The sequence below is a fragment of the Vipera ursinii genome, assembly GCF_947247035.1.
Source record: "Vipera ursinii genome assembly, chromosome: 2".
NCBI classification, from domain to species: Eukaryota; Metazoa; Chordata; class Lepidosauria; order Squamata; family Viperidae; genus Vipera; species Vipera ursinii.
In genome coordinates, this window is record NC_139513.1 from 37934540 (window position 1) to 37955879 (window position 21340).

The following is a 21340-nucleotide window of genomic DNA, read 5'->3' on the forward strand; positions in this document are numbered from 1 at the left end:
GATACGAATTTTCCTGTTGAGTTTTTCAAAGCTTACCTTGTTAGACATTTTGTTATACGAGCAGCTTGGTTCAGACAATGGTGAATACACTAGAAACTTAACATCTATCTTTATGGAAAAGATAGCCCAAATTCCAAAAAAGTGCTGCAACTTTTCCTCCGAGAATTTTCTATGACAATTACAAAATCTTGTGATGTCTCATATGTTAGTATTGAAAATTTGTAAGAACTGGTAATCTTGCAAGTTGGCCTCAGTTTTGTTTTTTTATGTTTTATTTTATGCTCCAATGCCCTTAAAGTTGAGAAGGAAAGTCTTAAACAAACAAAAAGAAAGTAAGGAAGTATTTAGTAGCATAAAGTTTATTTACCTATACAAAATCATAGGTCTCTGAAAAGTCTGTAGCAGTAAAAGAATAAGCAAAAAAGATTTTCTTGTTTTTAAAAGGCTATATAAATATGCACAAAGAAATAAATTATTTGTGTTTTACATTTTCAATGTTTATTCCAAACTTAAAACTTTAATAATACAAATGACTAAGGACCAGCTTAACAAATTCAGCTTCTCTTTGTGAGTGTACGCCTGTGTGTTTATGTGAATACACAGACTCACATATATATTCATGTGAGCATATATAGAATTCTTTGTACATGCTTTGGAGTATCAGTAAAAAGATTCATTTCCCCCCCAGAAACTATTGTATTCACAATATGGATAAGGAGTGATGGACCCTATTTTTTAAAGTCCCAAACAGCACCATTTTAGAGAATCCTGAAGCACAGTGTAACTGAGAAACAAATATAATTGTATATAGGCTGCAAACGTCTGATAGATGGTGTTTAGTCCTACAGATAGATATGAGGTAGGCTGATCCTTCGTGGCAAAAACCTGTAACTTGATTGTTATCTCTCTCTTTTGCACCAAACCCAAAATTTACTGAGTTTATTGGAAATAAGTTACTTATCACTCTGTGGTCCCAAGTTATAGAAGTCAATTTATAATGTATGCACACATTTCCATTCACAGATCAGATCAGTTGATTTCACAGAAGGGTGGAAACAAAACGTGTATCCAGCTCCTGATTTACCAAACGGGAATTCAAGATTGTCTGCTCTTAATTCAATTCCCAACCTGGATTACTTCCTGCTTCGCCCTTTTTCCCACAATGCCAATCCTAGCCAATGAATCCTCCTCAAAGTTCGGACTTCTTTGTGCATTTGTTCTGCACATCTTGTACTCCCCCCCCCCGTTTTATTAATGCCTATCGATTTCAAGGCACCGACATGGTGTAATTAATGTATTTGCATTCACTATTAAACGAAGAATAATACTGGCCCAGATAGCCCCAATTGGTCAACTGCAAAGTTTCTGTTTCCAGTCATTGGATATTATGGGATTTCTGGACAGAGGAAGCGCTTGGTGCTTGTATTCAAAGGTTATTGTGCTGCTTTTCTGCCTTTTTCTTTTACTGTAAGGATTTTTTTTCCTGGAGAGAAACACAGAAGAAAAGGGGGGGGGGGAAATCTGGGAGTGTTGCAAATGGAAGACAGTGTAGCTCTTGTAAACAATTCTGTGAAAGCACCTCAAATGTGTCCTGGTGCATTCCGTATTAAACCTTGATAATTACACAGCAACATGGGAAAGGACGGGGAAGAGAACATGTAAAATTGCATTTTTTTTAAAGTCAGGAAAACAATAATGCTTTATTACTTTTATGTGCAACTATTTCTCTGCCCCCACCCCCATCCCACTCCGTGTTTAAACTTATGGATATATATCTATACCCAAGATGGCATACCTTTAAAAGAACTTTAACCTTATTCGGAATACTGTTTAAAACGCACACACACACACACACACACACACACACACACACACACAAGCATCCTTCAAGTAGCATTGCAATACAAAGACAGTCTTCCACTCTGCTCATTATGCTCGTGGCATCCTTCAATAGAATCTTTTTGATCGGCAGATGCGACTCTCATGTTGCTTGCTTCTTTCTCTCCAAATTGTGCTGCTAAAAAATAACCTCATCCCAACAAGTATCTTCTTTTCACATTTGGGGATGTTTCGCAACGTCCACAACTCCTCCCCATTTTCCCCAACATAAAAATAAAAAGTGCTTTCAAAAATACTTTTAACCCAAAGTAGCATCTGAAGGTTAGGAACTTTAAAAGCAGGCAACTGGAGTCCTCTTCCTTTGCTGAGGATATTCAGATTCACACTGTTGTGCGAGCTTACAGGCGAGATCCTTTCGGTTTCTCTCACTGAATGCTTCTTGTCCTTCCAGCACAACCTCCCTGATGGGAGCTGCTGCACCAGGAACCTTATTTTCGTAGGGAAAATGTGTGTAAGGTGCAAGGCACATGGGGCATTTGAAGGAGAGGGCAAGTTCATACTAAAGTCCCAGGTTTTGAATCCTCGTGCCAGAAAAGTCTCTGCTCGCTCTCTTGCAGACCTTCTTGCAAAGGGTTCCGATTGCTGCTGCCCAACTGGTTAGTTTCAGGATATATCCTGGAAAAGAAGCACAACCATCAGTGGTAGGCCAGGTGTTCCTTTAGAGTTCACCCAGAAGGCCTTCTTATTCTAAACAGACCTCCCAGTTCTTTCAAGGGATGTTCTGAAGCCAACTTTTAAGAGAAGGCAGCCTGCATCGTGCTATTTTCTGATTGCCACATAAAATTTATGGGCATCCAAAACCCCAATAAAGCTGTCAGGACCCACCCCAATCCACGTCTTAGGAAGACAAAAAATCTTGGGAGTCAGTTCTAGTCCAAAAAGAATCTTTACTAGGACATGCTTGGTTGTGGGAATACAAGACAGGACTTAGTATTGTTTTACAAATTGAAATTTTATAAAGGATACCCGGTTCAACCCGCCTTCCCTCAACCCCATTTGGTCAGCCCCCATCCTTCTACTTCGTGTCATCCCTTTCGTGGGGGAAAAAAGGAACTTCGAATCTTTATGGTTATTGCCTTCTTCCTCTCCAGAATTAAAAGAAGATACAGGCCAGATGCCTTCTTCTCTAACCCTCCCTTTTGTTCCCCCAGTTCAAAAGGTTCCCTTGGTCTTTGAAATAACCTAAGGCAGGCTGAATCCACATATGCTCCTCCTTCCTCGGGAGATGGCAGAATCCATATGGGGGGGATAATGTTTTAAACATACATTTATGAATGTGATATAAATGGATTCTGACAAAAGCTAAGAGTGTCTGGAGCTTCTCAATCATCTAAGTCAGGGGTAGGCAACCTTGGCTCTTTTATGACTTGTGGACTTCAACTCCCAGAATTCCTGAGCCAGCATAAAAATCATAAAAGAGTTATAAAAGAGCCAAGGTTACCTACCCCTGATCTAGGTCATGGCTGTCCCAAAGGTGCTTTTCCAAAAGGCAATTGGACTTTTTTTTTAATGTTTCGCTTCTCATCCAAGAAGCTTTTCACTTCCAGAACTTAAGAAACTTCTTGGATGAGAAGTGAAACATTTTCAAAGAAAAAAAACCCCCAAGGAAGTCCAATTGCCTTTTGGAAAAGCACCTTTGGGCCAAGAAGTTAAGGTCATTCAAGCAGTGGGCTAATGCCTCCTTAAGTAACACCAGCTGCCTGCAATTAGTGCAGGTTCGCATCCCACCAGGCTCAAGGTTGACTCAGCCTTCCATCCTTCCGAGGTAGGTAAAATGAGGACCCAGATTGTTGGGGGCAATTAAGCTGACTTTGTAATAATGCCGCTTGGGGTGTGTGTGAAAGCCCTAATAAGCAGGCATATACATAGAATGAAGGCTACTGCTAAGCTTGTAAGCCGCCCTGAGTCTTCGGAGAAGGGCGGGATATAAATGGAATTAAAATAAATAAAAATAAAAAATTATGAAGGCAGGGTGTTGGAAAGACACAAATGGATGCAGTCCACAAGCCACACAGTCAATAGCCATTTAGATAACAATTAATCTGTTATACAGGCAGACCTCAACTTATGACCATTCATTTAGTAACCATTTGAAGTTACAATGAATTTTTTTTACTTATAACCGATCCTCATACTTATGACCATTGCAGCATCCCCACAGTCACAATATTGTGATCCAGGCAACTGGCTCACATTTACAGCTGCTGCAACATCCCATGGTCAAATGTTTGTGATTTGCAAACTTGCCAGCTGGTTTCCAACAAAACGAAATGAATGTGAAGCTGGCAGGAACAGTCGCAAACTTGCAATCACGTGATGACAACCACAGCAATACCACAGTAATAAAATTGGATGCCTTACTTAACAACTGCACTGCTTAACAATAAATTATCCAGTCCCAAATGTGGTCATAGGACTATTTGTGTATGTATTTTTTTAAGTCACTGCTATGAACATATAGCAATAGTAAATTATATCCTTGTAACTAAACACCCATTAAAAATACTCATCCCACCCTAAAAATTTAGGACTGGTTTATACACAGAATAGTGTATTACCTATAGCTTCTGCCAGGAATGGTGAAGCGTTAATTATGAAGCAAGCCTCAGTTTACAACATGGTCTTGTTGGCAATAAAACAGGTAAGACTGTCCTCATTTAGCAACCATGATTGGGATTGTCAACTCAGCAGTGAACTGTGTTTATGATCTTATTTCAGCTTTCCTTTGCTTTACAGACCTGTGGAGGTTGTAAAAGCGGGCATTGGTTGCAAGTTACTTCTTTATTACTATCATAACTGTTGAATGGTTGCTATATGAGGCAGTCATTAAATGAGGACTACCTGTAATAGTTTAGAGCAAGGGTGGAGAAGGAGTACCTCTTGGTTATTCATGGCACCCCAGCTCCTACTCTGCAGCCCCCCTCCCCACCCACCAAAGTAACAGAGTATGCTGCTGGAATTTGACAGCAAAGCCATCTCTCATTTTATTTTTGTTCTGTGGTAAAAATGGTGCTAAATAGGCCTTGGCAATTCTCCTAAAAGGTGACATTAATCAAACAATAAAAGAACTCACAATTTTTGTTCGGTTATATATTTTTTTCACCTTTAAGCCTTTTTTTTAAAAAAAAAAAAGAAAATCACTTGGAACAGGTCAGTTTTAAAAGCCCTCTTTAAAATGAAGCAAATGCCACAACATCACAAATTCATTTCCCCTTAACTCTGCTCAGCAATAAGCAATCCTCTAGTTCAGGGGTAGGCAACCTCGGCTCTTTTTCTAGTTCAAACCACCTACCCCACTGATCCTCTTATTTCAAGGAATTTAAACATCAAGTCATTCCTGCAGATGTTAAAGACACAGAAGGGCTTTGTTCTAAGGGAGAAAAGAATTTAAGACAACAAAACAGAAAAGGGGAGGGGAGAGGGAGCAGGAACAGGCACAAAACAGGGATTAGGGAAACAAATAGAAACCTCAGGATTGGTGTGTGTGGGAGGGGGGGAAGCAACTGGCAGCACTGGAGGGAAACGTCAAGCTACTTGCTGTTGGCAGAAGTGCCATGAAAGCCAAGGAGAAAATACAAGGGGAAAAAAAAAGTAATGGAAAACAAGGCATGAGGGTTATTGGTGGTGTCCTTGAATGTCATCTGGAGAACACGTATGCATTTTGTTTAAAAAGCATAAACGTGCATTTGGCAGCTTGGTGCCATCCCAGCTATAAAAGCTGCAACTCTCAGCCTCACAGGACTCAAGTAAACAGGCTGAAGGAGGCTGCCCTACCTAATCTTTGTATCTATTTTTCAGAAGCCAGATTGGAAAAGAAAGAGACAAACAGAATACACAAAGAAGGCCCGGATGTGGCAGTGCCTTTGTCTTTATTTATTTATTCATCAAATTTGAATAGCTAGCTGTCCATCTCACAAAAGGCAACTCTGTGTACAACAATAAAATATTTCTATACTTCCATTTACTTATTTGACAGGACTCAGAACTCTCCCCAATCCCACAGGATTATGAGTGTCATATAACATCAAACAAAAGGAAAACAAAAGAACACAGGATAAATAGTTAAATCCAGAGCAGTACAAAAAAACACCTCCCAACCCTGAGGAAAGATACAACTACAAATAATACCTAAGATAGGTGTCCAAGGCACTCACCTGGCACCAAAAGGGTTTTGAAATAAATCAGTTTTAATCTGTTTATGGAACTGCAGAAAGGTGTGGTTTGCAGACATTCCTAGGAGGAAGGTATTCCATACTTTGGGAATTATTACAGGGAAAGTCTTTTGTTTTACCATCTCCAGCAAACTTCAGGAGGTCCTCTCTTCGTGACTGGACTGGATGGGCATATTTTGTTCTGGCAAAGAGGTGTCAAGAGGCATCCTGGTGTTATGCCAAGTTGAGCTTTAAAATTAATTACCAGCTCTTTGAATTGGGCCTGGATTATACTAAACAGGTTGAATTGATCTAATATAAGGTAAAGGGCAGACTTCAGGAAATCAGGTCCTGGAAATGGACAGTTACATTATATATTATATAGCCTTATGTTTGTGCTATTTTTTTCTCACTGATGGCTTCACTGGGCTGAGATGCAGCACCTGATCATTCCTATACAGATGTGGTTTTTAACCTTCTCCCACCCCAAGTCTACGGTTTTTGCAATTGTGTGCTACAATTTATTAAGCAATTTTTTCAGCAACATGAAGCATACTGTAGGGGTCGCTGCCCAACATGTAGGCCTTTCTACGTTCACAAAAGCTGCAGAGATAAACCCACGCCTCACCTGCTCTGCAGTGGGTGGTTCCCATACACATTCCCGTAACAGCTGGCAAAAGACGACTGTGATAGTGTATCATAATCAGGAAGTCCTAACAAAACCTGATTACGCCAGTTCACAGAGGAATTTGTTGAGGATGCTGCAATTGAGGAAAGAAGAGATAAGGAGAAAAAGAATGACAGCAATGAATTTTTTTCATTTGGATAAGAACTGCTTAGATAAAAATTTGGCTACATGGTTTGAGTTCAAAGAAATACTGTACAAAACATCCCAGATGAAAGTGAAATGCCAATTTGATTAGAACACTCCTTTTAATGCAGCCGCCTCTCCCAATTTAGCACATGGGAGGTGGATCCTGATACATCTACATGAACTATATTGGGAAAGGTTATCTTAAAATATTTATACATTTTATTCCAGCTTTGCCGATGTAAGATGAACTTTAGCAAATTAATGCTGAGCTCACTGGCTTTCAGCAAAAGATGAAAGATGAAATTAAAAATGACCACCTGCCTGGTGATGTACTGATTAGGGTGTTGGATTTGGACTGAAAAGGCTGCTTTAAATCTCCATTTAGCAAGAAAGCTCATCTGGTGCTTTGGGGCCATCGCTCTTTATCTAACATTTGGAATTTATCACCAGCAACGGCAGATACATTTGCTAGAGTTAGACCCTGTCCTTCCTATAGGAGCTCATTATATCCCCTTTCTCAATTTTATGCTCTCCTACCATGTGAGTTGATTTGGGAGAGAGACTGAATGTGGAATTTTTACCTGAGTTTTCTTAATTCTAATCCAACACCTTCTAATACCATTTAGGCTCTGCCACATTTTAAGGCTTTCTGAAGTTTGTTTATTATTATTTTTTTCACTTTCAAAAGTCTATCCAGAATTTCCAGAATTGTACAATAAACACCTGTACAGAACCCTTATATTTGGGATAACATTTTACAATGAGAGACTGCCGATAGTTTACCTCTTTTTCAATAACAATGAAAAAGTTGTGGGATAAGAAGCCTCAGCAGAATAAATTCTACAACGATTATAACTATCTTGGACTTTTCCACTGCCCAAAATGGGTTGCCTTTTAAAGGTTATCTCCTGTGATTAAACACTTGGTTCCTTCCAGGCCCTCGTCACTATGGGAGACAGGATGTGGGATCTGATGAGCCATTTGTACAAACCTGTAAGGCTTGTCTCAAATTTCTTAACCTCCTGCACACACTGTTGACACCCGACCCTATTACAAACCAGTATGACCATTCTTTTAAAACCAGTATAACAGAAATCTCATCAATTACTTGGGTAAAATCCACAACACTTGGTTGAGTTTTTCTGATTCTGTTTGTGAAAGATACAGTACCATGACTAAGCTGACCTAATGAAGAACACTTAAATAGCAAGTTGCACATTAAAAGTTGCATGTAAATAATGAATAAAATAGTGGGTAAGTGCTGACATCTAAATTCAAACATGAGTAATTCTCTCACTCAAGCTATAATCTATAACAGGTACAACCAAGATCCACATCCTCTGACATTTTGTACTATTGCTATGAGCACTGGTCATGCTGTTAAGTATTTCTGGAAATTACAGCCTAAGACATCTGAAGGATGGTAAAGGTAAAGGTTCCCCTGCACATGCGTGCTAGTCGTTTCTGACTCTAGGGGCCGGTGCTCATCTCCGTTTCAAAGCCGAAGAGCCAGCGCTTGTCTGAGGACGTCTCCGTGGTCATGTGGTCAGCATGACTAGATGCCAAAAGCGCACAGAACGCTGTTACCTTCCCACCATAGTGGTCCCTATTTTTCTACTTGCATTTTTATGTGCTTTTGAACTGCTAGGTTGGCAGAAGCTGGGACGAGTAACAGGCGCTCACTCTGTTACGCGGCACTCGGGATTTGACCCACCAAACTGCCAACCTTCTGATCGACATGCTCAGCATCCTAACCCACTGAGCCACCGCGTCCCTTAAAGGATGGTAGGTTAATACTATTCAGGGCATCTCAGCCTTCCCTAACCAGATGCTTTTGGGATGTTTTAGGAGTACAGTTCCCAGATTATCAGCCAGATGATGGCTACCATTGCTGGGAATGCCAAGTATTCCATTTTTGTGTTGCATTCAGCCCATTATATAGCTACTCATATTCCAGATTCCCCAAACACTCAAGTTTTTAACCACCAACAATTGGAGAATTCTCCTTTCTATACCTCGCCCCACCATTTGCAATCTAATTAAACACTTCCTTCTATTATCTGATAATGAGCTTCTATGAGAGGAGAGTTTCCCACTTATTAAAATAAGAGCTTTGGTCACGCAAATGAATGGATGGCGTTTCATAGTGATAATAGATAAACCTCCTGCAGACAGAGGCCATTATTCATTCATTGGACCAAAGCATGCAAGATCTCTGAGGAACATCAACGCAAAACAGAGCAGTTAAAAAAACAAAACAAAAACAAACCACCTGACAAGCGGTAGAGTTACCTAAAGAGAAAGAAGATGAATGACTGCTTTGACAACTTAGCATCTGTAGTCCAGCACAGCCTAGGCCTCTCTGGGACTCACGATCAGCATCAAGGCCTGCCTGCAAGCCAAGGACCTGCTCTTTTTGTCCAGAGGCACGCTGGTACCAGCCACGAAGATGCTCTGCAACTAAGGCCTTGTGGATATTTTTAGTGATGTGCTCTGTTTTCATTGATGGCTTCCGGGGCAAGCGCAGCGTGGCGTATGGATTGTGTGGCACTCGCTCCATTTCATCTTCGTGGAAAGATCTGAATTCCCGATATCGACGTTCGTACCCATAGTGTGCTGAGGAACGATAGGAAGGGTTGACCGTGTATTGGCCCTCTGTGCCATTCTCATATACATAGCCACTGTTGTAATATATGTCGCCCCCTGTAGAAGGGGCATAGCCAGAAATGTAGCAACTGGTCGGCATCTGTCCTTGCTTTTTTGCATAGACCCCATTGCAGTTGTCCTTCTGGGCTAGGTTAGGCATACTTCCTGAACTGGAAGCAGAAATGTTCTGTTTCTTGGACCGTCTCCTGTTTCTAGTGCGGTTGTCAAGGGTTTGGGTGCTATAGCAGGGCTTTGAATTTGGGGTCATGCAGTAATACTCTGCACTGGATTGGCTGGTGTAGGAGGATCCATCATCTAGGATTTCTGTGCTGCTACTTCTTTGGGATTTTGAAAGGGTGAACATTGGCTTTTCACTGGTGGTTTCGGATAAGAAGGTAGTTTGGGTATCCAAACAGTGCTGAGGGGATGTATCGGGTCTGAAAAAAGAAACAGGTTTTTGTTACAAGGAAAGCAAACAGTCAGTTCCCATAAAAAGCATAGAGCAATAGATGCAAAGAAAGTCTAGTAAATTTCAAACAAAGTCGGCAAAGTAAAAGATAAGTAAACACATAACAACAATTCAACAACACAGCAAGATACCTACGGATAGCAGCAGCATCTTTTTGAGATTTTCCTCAAGGAAAATCCTAAGAGGGAGTATTTTAGACACACGAAGTTGAAAAGGGTCACAAATCTGCTTCATGCTATATTATGTAGCAGAACTTTATTCTATAGTTCAATAAACTCCCTTTTTTACGATCCTGTAATTCAGGGTAGAGTCATAACAACTGGATGGAATCAAGCGTTTACTGGCTGGATGCCCTTCCTGATGCCTATGCGGAGTTCGCAGCAAATATTTATCTTTGAGTTCTAGGAGAGAAACATTTGTTGCTACCTAGGATTAACCTCTCAACCTTCCCAGTGGGAGACAAGTGTCTTCACCACTAGGCCACCACACTGTTCTTTTAATAAAACTATAGAATTAGAAGCAGGTTGGTATTTCACTGCTGATGAATAAATCCTACATACCTGATCACAGAAATAATTCATAAGTGAACAGTGAAATCACCTGTACAATCAGCACAATAACATTCAGTTAAATGGTGAAATATTATCTTGTATGAAAATTAAAAATAAATTTATCTAAGGTGGCAATGAATGACATGAAAGCTGTATCCAATGTTATAGGTGAGCCACGAACGTATGTACATAATATGTATAGTAGGAAAGCAGTTTAACCAAAACATGAGACTTGTCAGTGACATAGGATCTGAGGATCTTTGATATAATACATATCAGAATTACAACTATCATCAGGGCTACCAGTACTTAAATAAATGTGAGAATTAAAATAAATGTGTTTGTGTGTGTGTGTAGAAGGGGAACAAAATCCAACCTCCATAGTAATACTACAGTTGTAGGTAATAATCATATGGCATAAACAAATATTGGATACTATTTATATTTACTTTGGAAAGAACACTCTTTCAACAAGTCATGTTTCTAATAAACAACCACATTCCAAAGTTACTGAGAAATACTGATCTAAGAGTTTCCTAACATTTTCTCAGCTGACAATCTTGCTGGGTGTTAAAGCTAATCATTGGTGTCATTGATATTTATTCAGGAAATTTCTTTCTGGTAACTAGAATTAGGTAGACCAGGGGTCTTCAAACTTGGCCCTTTTATGACTGGCTGAGGAATTCTGGGAGTTGAAGTCCACAAGCCATAAAAGGGCCAAGTTTAAAGACCCCTGAGGTAGACCCTTCAAACTAAGTTAGGCAATGTTTAGGAGAAGTGGGTATTCTCTCTGGAGCCCCAAATGCCATTCTTTGGTTCTCAAAACTTCAAGAGGCAATCTTATGTGTGCGTATATGATTTCCATAGGAACACAATGTTACTCAGACGTAGTACTCAAATTTACTCTGAAGTTCATATATAAAATACTAAACCCCTCAACTCATTAAAACCCAAACTCTCTTCCTCCCAAACCTGCCACATCCATTTGGGTAAAACCATAATTGTCCTGTCCTTTGTACTTCCTGGCTAACCCGTTTTTTGTGTGACTCAGTTTCTAGCTTTGAAGACTATAAACCCATTTAATTTTACTGCACCTAAACATAATTTGAAACAAAGCTTCCTGGTCAAGTACTCTGATTCAAAGATATTTAGCCATCAAATTCACCTCATCTGTAACAAATCAACTGAGAACTATTGTGGACACACCTATAGGTTTTGGCTGTAATACGCCTTTTGTACATGAATAGGAAATACTTTCAACTCAAATGAGGAAAAAAAATGGCAAGGGACTGACTTACTGCAAGTGAGTGCTACTGTAGGCATTGCGTGTGAGGACTGGTGTTGTGGGCATACTTCTTCCTCCATGGTGTTGCCTCTCGGCTGTCCGGTATGGACTGCTATGAGTTGACAGAGAATCTCTATGATTAGAAACAAAGGGATCTAGTGACCAGCATCATTCTAGTATCTTCAAACCAATGCAAAGAATACCACCATGGATACTATTTTCCTACAGGCTGACAATGCAAGAACAGTGCATATAATAGCAAGTGCCTTCATGCAGAAGAGCATCATGCTACAATCTACTTTGCAAAACAGTTGTTACTAAGCAGGGAGAGGCTTAAAAAGATAGGCAATGAAACAGGGCAGAGGGAGAAATGATCAAAGTTAACAAAGTGTTCATAGCACACAATTGTTATGAGCTATTAATATATTAATTCTTATATACTGCAGCTGCAAACAAAGAAAAACGGAAAGCTTCAGCTAATGAGACTCCTTTCCAGGGAGAGGGGTGGCATATAAACTTAATAAAAAAAATAAAATAAAATAAATGAAGATTCAAATAAGGCCTTGGCTCTATTCATATGGCATCATGCATGTATAAGGAGCAGTTTTCTGGTTCCGGCACTTTTGCAAGGAACTGCTTAAAATGATTCCCGGACCACCAGGGGTTGAGTCTTAGTGGTTTAGGTTTTGTCCTGCAATTTCTTTGTGTAAAGCTAGCTCCTGGTGCCAAGCAGTTGAGATGTTTGAGGCCACTGCAAAATCTGATTACTTATGAGATATCAAATCACTGTTAATTCTCTGAAATAAAATAGATTGATCTTCTCCGGGACGATCTGTTCCAGAGGTATGTATACATTTGCAGTCAGAGAATAGGTGAAAGCTCAGACTATAGAAATCACTATGAAAACAGAACGCAAGCTCTTTTGTTACAAGGCATTTCGTATGCATCTTTTAGTAGAAAAAGTAATCAATCAATCAATCATAGCAACAGTTTAAAAAAAAACCTCACCGCTTTAAAGTATCTGGCAATGCATGGAAAGTTTAAAAAAAAAAACAGCAACAACAAAGCAATAAAGCTATTGCAGCTTGAACATCATCAATGGTCCCATACCTGGAGTGTCTCTGTTCTAAGAGCTGTTCATTCATGGAAGACTTCCTGAGATGGATTCTCTCCACTCCAGGAGATTTGGGTGGTGGAGAGGCTGGCAGAGAGATTATTCTTTGGACTGCCACAGTAAGGGAAGTATTGCCTTAAAAAGAATCAATTGGAAGAAACAGCATGACTTTGTGTTATCTAGTCTAGGGCTTTTCAACCTTTTCACCCATTATACCACTTTTAGGATATGGCAACATCCGAGTACCACCAGTCACCTAGCTCCAGCCATCTCTTGCTTAGGTTTCTGCATTGCTGCCACCAGTTCAGCTCATTCCCCTCCTCCGCTACCAATTTTCTAGGATGATCGCGTACCACCTGCCAGGTGCCAATGTACCACAGGTGGTACCCGTACCACTGGTTGAAAAGCCCTGATCCAGTCCTTACATAACTCTTTATATTTCTATTGGAAAGAAATATTCTATTTCTTCCTTTATGAACCCGTGTTACTTTCACAAAAGTGAGATGAAGAAGCACATTAGACTACTGAGCCCATAATATTGCTCAGTGATGAATCCAAATTTGATCATTTCACATAGATGGATGCACGCCATCTGGATTAATACATCCAACCAAGGAAAGCCAACTAATTCCCTAGGCACACAGTCATCTTGTAATTAAACCCCCTGATTCCATGCATAAGACTGTGGGATGACAACTGGTTTTCGCTAGTGCTTCTTTAAGAGACAGCTCTTAAACAACTTTGAGGATGCATCGTACCAAGGCTGTGTTTTGATCAGACAATTTTTGAGAAGAATTTGATATGAATAAAACTGGAATGATTTTGACCTGAAAATCCTATCAGCTAGGACTTTAAAGAAGTCCAAATGGATAGATTCCATTCAAAAACTGGAGGATTAAAGCTTTAAGCCACGGTGGTAGTTTTTTATTAGCCATTTCTTACTTGCTTACTTACTGTAATTATTGTTTGAAACTTTTGACTGATCACATCATTTCTTTTTCTTTTCCCAGTTAGGAATGTACTGTGTACAATGATAAAAACATTAAAATAAATGCTGTTGGCTAATAATAAACTGGTCGGTGGTTGGACCCTTGTGAAAAACTCAGGCCATGTTTATAACTTCCAGAGTAAAAATATACACACAGAAATTGAGGATTTTAAAATTTTCTCTGCTTCAAAGCATGACCAGGTAAAGGCACTGTATAGGATTCATTCCAATGCCGGTAGCTTTGTTCTTGAGACTAACCAACTGGAAAGCATTGCCTCATCAAAATGAAAGAATTTGGCACATTTTTTCTGTGATAATAAATAGGATAGTGGGGTTCTATTTAGGACTAATGACTAACCAAGGGAGTATAGCTAACCCAGCCCAGTATTAGCTGGCAGGAAGTAACAAACCCAGGTATCATTATGGCAGCACTGAAAGATTAAAAAGGATAATAATTGCTTGTTTATATGAGTTAAATGTTCATGAAGATTAGGAGATTGTATCAGCATATTGTCTTTCTTCTTTCTCCTTTAACCCACTAGCACCTGAGTTTCTTTTTACATATATATAAAAATGAATGGCTCAGAATCCTCTTTACTATCTGGGATCAGTTTGGCTGAGAATTCATTGGTGAAGTGCATAATCACACTGGAGGTGGCTGAAGGACCAACAGCAGAACACACACACACACACCCAGTACCTTCTGCTCCTTACCTCCCCATCTTTCAGTTATAATCTGTATGTTTACTGTGATTTTATTTTGATTTCATCCTGTATGTATATTCATGGTTTTATTTTAGTGTTACACAAGTCCTACCTGCTCACGTGATATTTAGCCATTAACACCTCTTCCCCATGTGATTCTTAAAAACAGGAATTTGCAAAAAAGAAAAAAAAAACCCTGATCAATCTTTATTTTCAAATAATGTTCAACTAGGTGTCCCATCATCTCAGCTAACTTTATCACTAGAAATCCAAGAAAATCCAGAGACTATTGCTCCAGACACTTTTTATTTGGTAATAATCCTGAAATCCTGCTAGAAGGAAGACAAGACTCATAGTGGCTTCCTTACTGTGCTTTGAATCAAGTTTATTTATTTGTTGTATGGCTGTCTATCTTAGTCAATGACATGTTATTAACAGAAATTGGAATATTTATATTCTTTCTGTTGCTTTTGTCTAGAACCAGAATTTAATTTTAATTCTATGAGAAAGTTCCAAGTTCAAGTTCTTTATTCCAATGACTCTGGCCCTCATTGTAATTCACTATATTCAGTATTTTAGTTAAATTCAATTTCCAGTTCTTATACAAATGCCATTATCACTGTCTTTACATTTTATTAGTTATCTCTTGGCTAGACCAGAACTCATGAAATAGGATGCTAGAGTAAGTTCATGGATAGAACCAACTCCTTCCCCTTTATAGTGACAATGCAGAAGACCATTATTATTTCAAGAAGTTTAGTGACATATTTTGTCTCCTTCATATTAAAAACAATCTAGAAGTTTAGAACTCACTCTAAGATAACCTGTTAGTTTTCCACTCATGCTTGCTGAATAAAAAAGGAGGCATAGTGGCTCAGTGGTTAAGATGCTGGGTTTGTCGGTTGGAAAGTCGGCAGCTCAGGCTGGAGACCTGAACGCTACGTGACAGGGTGAGCTCCTGTCCTTGCCCCAGCTCCTGCCAACCTAGCAGTCTGAAAGCAAATGCGAATAGATAAATAGGTACCACTTTGGTAGGAAGGTAACAGTGCTCCGTGACATTATGCTGACCACCTGACTGCAGAAATGTCTTTGGAGAGTAGTGGGTCAATGGCCTTCAAATGGAAAAAAGGGACTCCTTTTATCTTTATACCTTGCTGAATAGAGGAGGAAGGGGAGAATCTTCACATAGCTTCCCATACTGTAAACCTGTGAAAATCTCACAATCATGTGCCTCCAAGTTAAGGTCAGGTCTTGCTATCTCATAACTATAACCGGGCCGTGAAGTCATGTTGCCAGGTTTTGATGGAGACCCAGGAATTGATGTTGTTTGTGGAGAGCTTCTGCACAGAACTTAGCACTGAGTACTGTGGCAATTGGCCACTCTTGAGGTATCTCTGCTGAGATTATGAAGGAACTCCTCGCAGCTTATCAGAAATTTGGGCATCATCGTGCTTGGTATGCATGCTTTTTATGTCATGCCGTTCAATCTGTTTGCTACAGTTAAACAATAAAGTTTAAAGTTTCTTTATTCACTGGCGCGATCATTTTGTCTGGCTCCAAAATCACCTGGGAACCTGATCACTGCCCTGAGACTTGGACAAAACACCCTCCCACACTGTTGAAAATCTGCTTCCGTGGGTTTGTTCCTCCAAACACATACAGTGATACGACTGCAGAACAGAGAGGCATTGAAAACATTCCTTCCGTGAACATCTCTAAAGCCCAACTGCTTGGACGTGCTCATTTGCTAGCAGGCATATTTATTTAGAAGTAGCCTGGCCTTTTTAAAGGTGCCAGCCGTTACAGAAATCAAGTTTCCTCTCTTTACCTCCACACCCAGAGAAGACAAGCAATACAGAATATAACATTTCCTGCGTGAATTTTGCTTTTAAAGTTAAGAGTGTGGGAATACGCACCATCTTCAAAAGATGTTGTATCAGACAAGGAGCTGCTCTCCGATGGTATAATTTCATCTGTGGAGAAGCAAAAAAAAAAAAAAAAAGATACTCATGAGTGACAAAAGCTGCAGTTTGGAACCTTAGATACATTATAGCATACAATTATTAAGACTGCCTATGATCACTCAGGGATCACATATTTCCAGGATTGGGTGCTATGTACAAGTAAAATGAATAATTAAGAACAAACATCAGTAAAGTGGGATCTGTTTTTTATTAGCTGGAGGCGTTAGCTCCAAGCAAATCATCGCTAACACGCTCAGAGAACAGACTAAGTCACTGATATACCAAAGCCAAACAAGTCAGCTGCTATTAATTTTTAAGATTTTTTTTACGTGTTACAATAGTGGCTATTGAAGATAGGCTACACAGTCCCACAACATTTGCTGCACTTTGCACAAATGTTAACATACCGTAGTGCGCTGGTGTCCTAACATCATAAGCACTAACTTAGGACAACTATACAAGCATGCAAGATGTATTTAATTTATTCCCAGAATATACTGAGTCGAACCTGCAAAACTCTCTCTGCAATTGCGTCTTTAATGAACCGTTTCAAAAAAAAATCCTCATGATCAAAATTAGAGAATCATATTGGATCACTGGACAGCATCCAGCTTTCTTTCCCTGATCTACACAGTTTTGTTGTTATTGTTCAGTCACTAAGCTGAGTCCAAGTCTTCGCAACCCATGGACCGTAACATACCAGGCTGCCCTGTCCTCCCCTGTCTCCTGGAATTTGCTCAAATTCATGTTCATTGTCTCAATGACACTATCTAACCATCTCATCCTCTGCCATCCGCTTCTCCTTTTGCCTTCAACCTTTCCAAGCTGTGTTTATAGTTTTGCTTTTTTGATTCTCTTTGACCAGAAAAAGGGCAGGAGAGATTATTTCCTCTTGTCCTTGTATGTCAATGTATGTCAAGAAAGGGAAAAGCTAGAACTACTGAATGTAGTTAATCAATGCGTGACCTTTTTCCAGTGCATTATTTGTAAAAAAAAAAAAAAAGTGCCGAAACTCACACACGTCATGCAACCCGCCTTGCCTACCCTACAAGGTTCCATCCAAAAAAGGTGCTGGAACTCCGTTCTGGGCGTTTTATGACAAAAAAAAAAGCCCTGCCTTTTTCTAACCCTAAGGTCATAAATTGGTAAGGTGGTGCCAACTCTGCTCGAAAGTGAAGCTCTTCATGCTAGACCAAAAGGTGAGGTATAAACTGCAGTTTGAAAATCAAAGTAAATGCCGGGCCTTCATCAGAAATAATGCCGATGGCAAGAGAACAAATGCACCAAGGGTTGTGCAGTTCCTGGGTTCACTTGCACATTGGTTGCTGAAATGTCCGGCAAACTTTCTACTGAAGGAATTGACTTCCTTGTGGAATATGCTTGTTGAATCATTAATTGTAACTCCAGTTGTCGAAGCTCTACTAATCAGTTTCTCAGCTTTCATTCTAAGCCACTGGCAACACTCAGCTTCTTCAAAGAATCCATTTTTGGTCTTCAAATCATTCTCCCCCATGAAAATGCTGTATGTATAATTCTAATTTGCTTAGCTTTCTGTTTGATAAGGTAAGTGAAACTGAACTTCATATACTTCTCCCTGTACCAGTTGGGTTACCGAACAAACAAGTCATTTAGGGAGCTCTCCTACACACATTTCAAATTTTTTCAAAAAGCAGGCATCAGCTCTGGGCAAAATCATTCATACCTATCAGTCTTCTTATACCTTCCCTCCTACTTTTCTGCTCAGCAGGGAATTGTTTACAACTAGATGAAGTGAATGCCTTATCAGAGCTCTCCAGATAAAGTATAACACCTGAATGCCTGGGGCCCTCAAAATTAAATCACTGCAAACACACTGGCTTCTCAAACAATAATAAGTAAAATGAATAAGGTGAAGTGTTCTTGAGTAAGCTAAAATCTCTAAAGTGACTTTAGAGTTCAAAGAGACAAGCAACCTTCCACATAACACCAACATTATTGACAAGAAAGAAAAATAGGGCTAGGCAACCTTGGCTCTTTTATAACTCGTGAACTTCAACTCCCAGAATTCCTGAGTCAGCTATGAAGTCCACACATAAAAGAGCCAAGGTTGCCTACCCCTGGATAGACCATAGTTTTTTCAGCCTGGCGATCAAGATATATAAAATCTAATAAAGTGTGAGATTAGGATTGGACTGATGAATTAAATCTTTTGCTTATTAAAAGGTCCCTTCGGCTGAAGGTCTGTTGAGAGATTACTAAAGCTGCCTATGTAAAAAATAAGGGGCAAGTTGCTACCCACTGACGAGAGAGTCCTCCATGCAGCAGTGATGGCTCATGTATGTAAAACATCAAGAAAGTGATGAAAAGTGAAAGGAAACAGTTAAAAGAGCAAGTGGGTACAACAGGTACAGGTATTGGACTTTAACAATATGTGAAAGTTTCCCCAAAGCCCAAGTTTGGGACATAAACAAGAGGCCATAGGCAGCTGATCCAAAACTTGCAAATTCTCCAACGTTCTTGGATTACAAAATATAGAGGCAGTTCATTAAATTCCTTGTGCAATCTCTTCAAGCCCATCTTCCTTACGCTATCGGTTCACTGACTAGAACTGGACCCACAAAAGGTGAAAAGGGAGTGGAGTCCCCTTCAAATGACTTGCCCTCTGCTGTGCTGCATTCGCACCACAGTCATACTATGGAACAGGTGAAAAAAAAGGAGGTGTTTTAATAGGCTCCAATCTTTTCTCATTTTAAAGACTTTTGCCAAGTGCCTGACTCTGCCTGCTTTGAGGAATGTTGAAATTCTGAGAGCCAAGACTTTTGGCTGCTTTTTTTTTTTTGGACTGCCTTGTGAATCAGCAAAGGTGATATAATGGGCTGGGCCCAAGGGTGTGAATGCGCTCTCTCCTCATATAACCTCAATTTGGAGAACTGAATTATCAACCTCTGGATCTGTTTATTCCTCTTCTTCCTCCCTGGTTGAGAATTCCCAGAGCTTTGGTGCCCAAACACCTGGAGGATTTTAGTTTGGAGCACACTGCTCTGATACAGGCAGTCCTCATTTACCGACTGCCCCATTTGGCAACCTAAACTATGACAGCACTGAAAAAGTAGGTTTATGACCAGTCCTTGAATTTGTGGCCTTCACAGCATTCTGTATTCCTGTGATTGCCATTTGTGACCCTCTGGCAACCAAAATCAAAGGGGAAGCCAGCAGGAAGTCACAAGTCCCAATCATGTGAAAGCTCGCTTAACCACCATGGTGATTCACATAATGGCTGACATTGTAAGTTCACATGGGCACGTGATGTTTCACTTTATGACTCCATCACTTAGCAATGAATTTGCTAGGCCCAACTGCTGCCCAATTATAAATGAGGACTGCCTGTACTGTAGATACCATTTTTGCATCATGATATACAGGGCTTTATTTTTATGCTATGCGGGCTTCAATCTTTTTGTCTTGCTGACTCACCAAATCAGCTGCCTTTTTATCTCCTTTCCTTCCCTCTCCTCCCCTCCCAGCCAACACTTGTTATGAGGTGGACAGGTGGGGGAAGGTCCTGCTCTAATGATCTGCTTGATCTGTTTTGGATTGCACGTTAGCCAACAAACACACTAAACAGCCACATTCTGCTCAAATCAGCATCTGATTCTTGACAGAACACAGTACCACACTAGTTTTGCCTGGAAGAATGCCACCAGGCCTTCCAGCCAAATTAAAACGCTTTAATTTGCTTTTCCCCTCCAACGCGTCGGCACTTGTTGGAATAAATGCTTCATCTGTCTTCTGTCTCAACCACATCTTACACGAAAACATGACAATCAGATTACAGGTCAGATCCTAAATTTGCTGAAGTCAGGCTTATAGTCCAACTGTTTCCCCCCCCCCCCCCCCACACCGAGGAGCCTAGATCTTTCATTTCTGTTACATAAATATGCTAGGAAAACATATAGGTGCATACAGACAGACAAAGCCTTGGCAGCACGAATTAAAGGCGGGATATTTTTTTTTTGATACCTGGTATAATCAGGGTTGACTTCTGTGTAGGTTTCTTCCCACATTTAATTCTATATTCGTTGATGGAATTTTCAGTCTCCTGAAGCTTTTTCACTGCCTCTGTGTACTCTTGTTTTCTTTTCTTTTTCACGTTTTTGCACAGGTCTGGCTCCCCAGCCAGTTTCTTTGCTGCTTCCACCAACTTTTGCTGGATGAGAAAGTTGCTTTCTAGGTTTTGCAGCTTTGGGTCCTACAAAAGATTTAAATCAATCAGTCAATCAATCAATCAATCAATCTAGCCATTCTATGTCATTTCTTGCCATAGAAGAAATGACCTCAATTTAAGCTATACCTTTAAGGTTTCTTTTTTCTCTCCATACGCGTAACAAAGAATAGCTGGTCTTTTTACCAGCTTAAAGGTCTTTTTAATTCTGCTACAGCCCATCGTTAAGAAGCCAACCGTTTTACGTGATATTTATTAGGGTTAAAGCTCAATATCTTTCCAGGAGCAGCTATGGATTTGCATAACTGTCATTCTGTGAACAAAAAGCTGTCACATTTTCCTGCATTATACTGCATTTAGAAAGATGATAGGTAAAGGTAAAGGTTCCCTCGCACATGCGTGCTAGTCGTTTCCGACTCTAGGGGCCAGTGCTCATCTCTGTTTCAAAGCCGAAGAGCCAGCGCTTGTCCGAGGATGTCTCTGTGGTCATGTGGCCGGCATGACTAGACGCCAAAGGTGTACTAACGCTGTTACCTTCCCACCGTAGTGGTCC

At 40.1% G+C, this 21340-nt stretch overlaps 1 protein-coding gene across 2 annotated transcripts in view; it reads right to left on the reverse strand.

The window, feature by feature from the left end:
- Positions 1-339: 339 nt before the first annotated feature.
- Positions 340-21340, reverse strand: part of FRMD4B (FERM domain containing 4B) — a gene marked incomplete at its 5' end in the record, with an annotated part of 176306 nt that continues 155305 nt past the window's right edge. Inside the window, 7 exons of one of the 2 annotated variants that reach the window (XM_083355174.1) lie at positions 340-2514; positions 6679-6811; positions 9157-9947; positions 11829-11948; positions 12926-13064; positions 16539-16595; positions 20586-20814. In XM_083355174.1, coding sequence (XP_083211300.1) covers positions 2394-2514; positions 6679-6811; positions 9157-9947; positions 11829-11948; positions 12926-13064; positions 16539-16595; positions 20586-20814 — 1590 coding nt within the window. In that variant the 3' untranslated portion in view covers positions 340-2393. Of the gene's footprint in view, positions 2515-6678; positions 6812-9156; positions 9948-11828; positions 11971-12908; positions 13065-16538; positions 16596-20585; positions 20815-21340 lie in introns of both variants that reach the window. The other variant, XM_083355173.1, reaches the window with a different exon arrangement.